Below are 8,442 nucleotides of genomic sequence, written 5' to 3'. Positions count from 1 at the left end.
TAATGTATTGATTGTTATTTACATGATGAATTATTCTTTATGTTGATGTTAGTGGGTATGAGAAACCCGTTGGTACCCGAAACCCGCATGGGTATGGGTTTGGGCAAAATTTTATACCCGTCACGGGTATGGGGTTTTTAGCGGGCTTATTTTTTCTTCGCGGGTACGAGTTTGGACAAGTAATACCCAGCGAGTTTTTACCCATTGCCATCTCTAGCTGTAGGACACACCCAACGGAATCAGCTCACGGACGAGATACCGGCGAGCTTTGATAACTTCAGCTACCTTAACTAGCTGATCCTCAGCCGCAACCCAAGTCGATTCGGAACCTGAAGAAGCTGACAATGCTGGACCTGAGCAACAACAGCTTCTCCGGCCCCATACCGCCGGAGATCGGCGCGCTGTCGAACCTGGGCATCAGCCTGGACCTGAGCTCGAACAGGTCCGTCGGCGAGCTGCCTGACGAGATGTCCGGTCTGACGCAGCTGCAGTCACTCAGCCTCGCGAGCAATGGCCTCTGCGGCAGCATCTCGATCCTCGGTGAGCTCACCAGCCTGGCATCCCTCAACATCTCGTACAACAACTCTTGACGCGATTAACACAACACAAATACCAGGGAGGATCTTCTGTCGGTTCGAATCGCGAGAAAAGATAAATCCGACTATATTCAGATGCACGATTACCACATGCAAAGCTGCAAACTTGAAAAAGGAATACAGGCAATCATCAACTTATGACACACTCTTCAGGAGCGTATATGGTTCAGCAATCACACAGACAAGCTCTACTATCATATTAACAATGATGAAAACCAAAATAAGCAACCACACACTAATACTTCATCTTCAGCAATAAAAAACGATTGAATCTGAAGCTGGTCCGGCTGTTCTAGAATTCTTGCGCTATGGCAACATCCATAGCCATTTCATTCTCGTCCTGCAGGCAATGTAAATTGAATAATTGATTAGTATAGTACGATCAAAATAGTAGCATGCTGCCGTCCTAAAAATATTGTCATTCGCGAGCTATATTTACCATGTTCTCTTTATCTTCATGGGTGATCTCCTTCACAACATCAACTGAAAAACACAAATATAGTTAGCAAATGCAATAGCAGACACTTTTACCTTACTTGCATTGCACAATGATAGTTACCAGATTCCTGATCTGGAAGGGCTGAGGATGCATCGCTATCTCCATTGCTAACTTCCTCCTGACCCTTGGCCTCTTTCTTGGTTTTCTTACCAGTGTTCTTAGCAACTACTTCCTTTGCGGTGGTGCATTTTACTGGATTCCTGTTATTGGAGCCTCTGACCCTTGCATCAGGTTTCGCTTTCTGAATGCCCTCTTTCTTCCCAGCTTCCTTACTTTCAGTAGCACCAGAGTTTAGTGACCTTGGCTTCAGATTACAATTGGCTGACACATTGGAGACATTACGAGCAGCCTTTTCAGACTTTTTTTGTTGCTCTGAGGGCTCTGCAGAGATCTTCAGCTTCTCAAAATCGTCCACAATATCATAAACCTGAAGAATGTCCTTGACTGGGTCCTCCAATTCTGTCGCTAAGCAATGGCGGACTACATAGGACTTGAGTTCTTCCCTCATCCGGTCCAAAGGCTGTATAAAAACACACAATATTCTATTCACATCGATGTAACAAACTTATTTGATAAAAAAACAAAAATAAAGAGATGCTCACCTCACATTCTGATTCAAGAGCAAGCTTAAAGAAGCCCAGAGAAACTGAGTGTTTGGAAGCAGCCTCTGCAAGCCTGATCTGTGTCATCCAGTACGAGATTGAAGAAAGCGTGCTGAACTTGCGCCTTGACATGGACATGGACACTTCTGATGTCGGAGTATCAAACCTCCCCTGGCCGTCCGATCTCTTTGACCGAACCCCAGACACCGGAGTCACAGTTCCAGAAGGTATTGGCCTTGGGCTAGCTCCTGGCTTAGTTTGTATTGAGTGCCTCCGTGGAGGCTTGACAGACTTATCCTTCACAGAAAGGTCTAAACACATGCTCTTGCTGACATCTGAAGATGGCTTTACCCTATATATAAGGAATTAGATGAAAAATGTTCTGTTAGAGCAAAATACTAGTAGCTCATATAAACGTTAAGTTGGAAGTTGAGAGGTGCACAGCAAAAATTATAGACAATTGGAGGGAAACTGACATAACACCAAACAATCAGATGCTTAGTTTTGAAGAGATAGTCGTAGTCTGCACATCTACTGTCTCGAAGGCTGACCCATCGTCTTCCCATAGACTGCTTGAAATATTGATAGCTCACTAGCTCGACCTTGTGATGGGTAATGCCCTAGTGCTGCTGAACAAATCAATGTGGGACAGCCCAGACCTACTACACCTAAAGTTGTACTGTATATGAAAGAGACCCGCAACGAAACAGCACAGAATCATCAGTCTAAATTAGCTTGTAGACATTTACAAGGACCTCAGAGACTTAAGCTCGAACAGTGCAGGATTATATCCGGCAAATCTCTGCTAGGCAGCTGAAACTAAGAATATATCCAGCCCTTTTTAACTACAGCAACAAGGCCTGCTTGACTGCTTATAGATTTGCCAAAATGAAATTGGACCTACAAATTTTGACATGCCAACAAACGCATCGTTACTACTGCTGCTGGTACTGCTATATAGTCTCAAGAAAAAAAACACTATCCTCAGCTAGCTACTACTGCTATATAGTCTCAAGAAAAAACACTGTCCTCGGCTACTTTCTGAATTAGGTAGGTCTGGCAAAAGCCATTTGCAGAGCTATAATCCACTGTTCGAGAACTAGTTACTAATGGAGGGTTATGAGAATAATTGTAAAAACTAAGAATACATTATATTGGTAGAAAAAAAAACTTCAGTTGACTAGTGTGATTTGAACCGGCGCATCTCCGCATCTCAGTAACCGTTGCACAAAAGAACTGGCGCTCAGAATAGACAACACAATTACTACTAGTCCGGAGCTATATTATCAGATTTGAACAGAGCACGACAATCGCGGACTCACTTGTGAAATAAGATCTCACTCATCGCGAAATGTGTGGACACGAAAAAAAAAGATATGGCAAGTAAACGGGAAAACGCACCGACGCGGAGCAGAGATGGTGGTGGGAGGCGCATCCGCCGCCGGGGAAACGGCCGCGGCCTTCCCCTTGCTCGCCGACCGCAGCGGGTAGCGCAGCTTCGACGCCCTCGCCGCAGACCCTTCACATGCAGGGCCAAATAAGATCAAGCGTCGGCCGTAACGCGCACGCATCCGACAGAAAAATCCCACCGGAACAAAAACACAGAAATATGAATCCCCGTACCACCGCCAGCCGATTGCTCGCCAGAAGTGGCCATCGAGCTCAGACCCCCGCCCCGCCCGCTCGCGAAACTATTGAGCCGACACGGAGGTTGAGGAAACCGGCCACGCGAGAGGAACTTCCGAGAGAGGTTTGGGTTTGGGGTTGGGGTTGGGGCTTGAGGATTTCGTCTCGGTATTTCATCGTGGGCGAAAGGGGAGCGTATAAGTAACGGCGCCGTGGTGGTCTGCGTACCCGCGGGCCTCCGAGCGATATCTGTGATGGATGCCGACGTGCGGGGCCTGTTAGTTTGTGTGGGTACTTGTCAGTGACTGAGGGTGGTTATCGTTGCGTCGCTTGCCGTATGAGCGGGACGAGGAGGAGCGGGAAGTGGGGCCTCCCGCGGCGCCGTTTGAATCGCGAGGCGCTGGGCGGGAAAAGGGGGCCGAGGGGGTGGGTGGGCCGTCCGTTGGCGACTAGCCGAGGACGTCGCGTCGGCGGCGGAATTTGGAAATTCGAAGCGGAGTTTATTGACGTTATCAGTAGCGGGTTGGGCCGTGGAGAAGTTGGGCGAGGTTGGAAGCGCGCCTTTTGGAGGGATCAGGCAAGCAAATGCTTGTCAGGCACATTCTGGCCTGATATGTTCAAGGTTGAAAATCTAGGATGCGTATGTGGTTGAAGGGCTGTGTCCTGTGGGCTTTTTTTCATTCGCGGGTGGCAAACTGATAAGGTGGGCTGTTGCCTGTGGGGGTTTTTTTTTCATTCGCGGGTGGCAAACTGATAAGGTGGCAACACTCATTTGTTGGCGGGATTGGTCCAACGAGTGGTGGGGTGTGAAACTTGAGCCGTCTTCAAATAGCACTATGTAAACTATATAATATAGTGTAAAATAATATTGTGCATGTTCATATTGTTGAGCTCCATTTTGAGCGGCGCACGGTCCGGCTCTGAGGCCGGATGATCCGCGGTCCGGACAGTCCGCGCCTGTGGGCCGGACGGTCCGCGCATGCGCAGAGCAGTTTAGGGTTCCGAGTTTTATGCTATGTTTGTTGGCTAGATTTGCGGAATTAGCTCGGAATCCAGTCGTGTAAAGGGTCCAACCCCCCTCCTCTATAAAAAGAGAGGTCTACGGCCGATTTGTAATCATCAATCGAATCAATACAACTTATATTTCATATTTTATCCTAGGAGTAGTTCTAGTCTAGTTTAGGTTTAGAGCCTGTTTGGTTTGTGTCTAAATGTGCCACACTTTGCCTAAGGTTAGTCGTTCAAATTGAATAACTAACCTTAGGCAGAAAAGTTAGGCAAAGTGTGGCAACTGAGGTAATGAACCAAACATGCCTTTAGCCTCTCGATCCCAAATTCTCCGTCTCTCCTCGACTCTACGTCAATTAGAGGAGTCTAGGTCGGCCTGCCCGAGCCTAGACAACCCCTAGGATCTCTCCTCCCCGACGGGGTCCCTCCCGGGAGCGAGATCCAGGCGCCGCCGGCGATCTTCCGCCGCCCTGCGTACGCGCGGACCGTCCGGCCCTAGGGCGCGGACCGTCCGGTTGTCAGGCAGGGAACCCGAGCTCCTGCACTAGGTCGCGGACCGTCCGGCCCCGTGTCGCGGACCGTCCGCGCTTGACCAGAGAGCACCGCCGCTTCACGCCAGGTCGCGGACCGTCCGACCCCAGGCCGCGGACCGTCCGCCCCTGACCAGAGAGCACCGCCGCCGGTTCTTCTTGAGTATTTGGCGCTCCGAAAAAGCGTCAACATACTTTTTGGCGACTCCGCTGGGGAACACAAATACAGAGTCATCAAATCGGCCCTCAATGGCCGGTTCAAGGGATAGCTTTGATATTTCCCCAAGCAACATCATAGAGCCGACTTGGGACACATTGCCGGCTGACGAACAGCTCCAGTTTGAGGAGCACAAGGAGCAGATGATCCAGGAGGCAAAAGCGAGGTTCTTGGCCAACTTCAAAGTGGACAGGAACAACAAAGTCGTCCGACATCGGGCGACGGATCCGGCTTCACTGCGACCCACGCCAGACATCCCCAATGTAAGTAATACAAACGAGCTGCAATCTCTTAAGAATTATGTAGATGAACAGCGTGAGCAAATGCAAAATATCATAGGGGATATGCAAAACGACTATAGGAGATTAGCGCGTGCATTTGACAAATCTAGCATTGCAAATTTCCCATCACACGAAGTAGAATTAGGGGGTAATATGCGTAATACATCGGCTGTAGGTTGTCACGACCAGTCACAACCCCTTTATGGGATGCCGATGGACACGTACCCTGAGCAACCGCAAATCGGCAGAAAACAGCCGATCTGCACATGTCCAGACCGTCCGCGCGTGATCGCAGACCGTCCGGGCCAGTCATGGCCGGGCCCATTTTTAATGAGGTACCCAGACACGCACCCGAGCCACCACATATGACACAGAACCCAAACTACCCAGTTGGACGGTCCGCATACAACGACGGACGGTCCGCATATAATCACGGACGGTCCGGGTACATAGCCGGACAGTCCGCGCATGAGTCTTTTGAGGAGGATTATTACCTGAATCCTCGCCCGTCCCAGCAACACTTCTCATCACACTATGCAATGCATCAGCCCATTAATTCAGGATCTAGAGCCCAGGAAAGCTTTCCGGCCCCACCTAGAAGGCCGGAAAGAAACGATCAAACCTATGAGCCATATAGGGCAAATGGAAATGCACCACGTAGCTCAAACCAATGGGGGGAACGACAACATACTAACATGCAACCAAACCCGCCTATGTTTGACCAGAGAGCCGGTGGTCTTGCACCGGCTGCCATTGATATAGTGAGGGAAGAAATAGCCGGGGCGTTCCGAGATAAGCTCGGAGTAAGCATGATCCCTGGGGGACAATCATATCGGAAACCTTATGACAGCCGATTTGATCACCACCCGTACCCACAGGGAACTAGAGTACCCGAATTCACAAAATTTTCGGGTGATCAAGGGAAAAACACACGCGAACATATAGGCCAGTTCTTAGCACGATTGGGAGAATTGGCCGACACAGAGGCATTTCGCGTACGTTTATTTTCATTATCGCTAACAGGAACCGCGTTTGCATGGTATGCCACTTTACCTCCTAATTCCATTTCATCATGGGGGGATTTAGAACAAAAATTTCATGATCATTTTTTCTCCGGTGACTATGAGTTGGATTTGGTAGATTTAGTGTCGTTGCGACAGACAAAAGATGAATCGGTTAATGATTACATCCGGAGATTCCGAGATACAAGAAACCGATGCTTTCAAATTCATTTAGCAGAGAAACAGCTAGTAGGATTAGCCTTTAATGGTCTGCGATATTATTTAAAAGAAAGATTAGAAGGCATCCAATTTTTTACACTAGCACAGTTACACCAGAGAGCTTTGGCTTGCGAAAGCCGGAGCAAAGAAACTGCTAAAACAATGCGTCACAACGTACACATAGTAGAATGCGACCAAAGTAGCTCAGATGACGAATCAGCAGAAGTGTACGCTGCTGAAATGGTTTGGCCAAAACAGGCCAAATCTTCGGCTTGTTCCTCCTTACAACCAGTTCAAAAGAAACGGCAAGAGGAGGTTAAGTTTACATTTAATGTTGGTAAGTGTGATAGAATATTTGACGAATTACTCAAAAATGGCAATATTAAAATAAATCACACTGTTCCATCCGCCGACGAGCTAAAACGTCGTGCGTACTGCAAGTGGCATAACTCATTTTCTCATGCCACTAATGATTGTAATGTATTTCGGCGACAGATTCAATCGACCATTAACGAAGGACGATTGAAATTTCAGGAAATTGAAAGGGAAATGAGCCCTTGGGCCATTTCTAAGTATTTTGGTGATTGAGTGTCAACACAAGCGCTTAAATGTGAATCTATGCTCATGGATGAACAAAGTGCAAATCTAGAGCAAAGGTATGTTTCTAAGTCTTAGTACATTGGTTTTGTGTACTAATATACTTGTCTAAGTATCAGAAACAGGAAGAAGAGGAAAAGAGAAGAGTTGGCTGTGTACAGCCAAGAGGCTGTTTCGGTCTGGGGCACCGGACTGTCCGGTGGTGCACCGGACAGTGTCCGGTGCGCCAGGTTGCCTCGAGCAAAGTGGCCGCTCTCGGGAATTTGCCGGCGGCGTACGGCTAAAATTCACCGGACTGTCCGGTGTGCACCGGACTGTCCGGTGAGCCAACGGTCGGCCGGGCCAATGGTCGGCCGCGCGATCTGCGTGGGACACGTGGCCGAGCCAACGGTCGGAAGGGGGCACCGGACTGTCCGGTGTGCACCGGACATGTCCGGTGCACCAACGGCTCCCGCATCTGCAACGGTCGGCTTCGCTATTTAAGGAAGGGAATCGGGCACCGGACACTGTCCGGTGTGCACCGGACTGTCCGGTGCGCCCGACGACAGAAGGCAAGGATGGCCTTCTGGATTTGTTCTCAACGGCTCCTAGCTGCCTTGGGGCTATAAAAGGGACCCCTAGGCGCATGGAGGAGAACACCAAGCATTCCTACAACATTCCTAAGCACCAAGACATCGATTCCACGCATTTGGTTCATTGTGATAGCATCTAGAGCTCTTGTTGAGTTGTGAACTCATTGAGTTGTGTTGCGAGCTCTTGTTGCGACTTGTGTGCGTGTTGTTGCTCTGATCTTTTGAAGTCTTGTGTGCGTTGCTCATTCCCCCTTGCTCTGTGTTTCTTTGTGAACTTCAATTGTAAGGGCGAGAGGCTCCAAGTTGTGGAGATTCCTCGCAAACGGGATTGATAAAAAGCAAGCAAAACACCGTGGTATTCAAGTGGGTCTTTGGACCGCTTGAGAGGGGTTGATTGCAACCCTCGTCCATTGGGACGCCACAACATGGAGTAGGCAAGCGTTGGTCTTGGCCGAACCACGGGATAAACCACTGTGTCATCTCTGTGATTGATCTCTTATGGTATTGTGTTTTGTTGAGACTCCTCTCTAGCCACTTGGCAATTATTGTGCTAACACTTAACAAGTTTTTGTGGCTATAAGTTTAAGTTTTCACAGGATCACCTATTCACCCCCCCCCCTCTAGGTGCTCTCAATTGGTATCGGAGCCGTTCTCTTCACAAAGGGACTAACCGCCCGAAGAGATGGATCCTAAA

The 8,442-nt window shown here is 48.8% G+C and overlaps 1 protein-coding gene across 1 annotated transcript; it reads right to left on the bottom strand.

Annotated features, from left to right (window-relative positions):
- Positions 1-679: 679 nt before the first annotated feature.
- LOC100276048 (uncharacterized) lies at positions 680-3,493 on the bottom strand. Its single transcript, NM_001149933.1, is given in 6 exon segments — positions 680-936; positions 1,036-1,079; positions 1,156-1,615; positions 1,698-2,049; positions 3,099-3,216; positions 3,321-3,493. Coding segments are annotated over 6 exon segments (1,056 nt in total). The 5' UTR covers positions 3,355-3,493; the 3' UTR covers positions 680-888.
- Between the last annotated feature and the right edge of the window lie 4,949 nt (positions 3,494-8,442).

This window comes from Zea mays, chromosome 6 (genome assembly GCF_902167145.1).
Source record: "Zea mays cultivar B73 chromosome 6, Zm-B73-REFERENCE-NAM-5.0, whole genome shotgun sequence".
Lineage (NCBI taxonomy): Eukaryota > Viridiplantae > Streptophyta > Magnoliopsida > Poales > Poaceae > Zea > Zea mays.
This window is presented reverse-complemented; position numbering and strand designations above follow the sequence as displayed.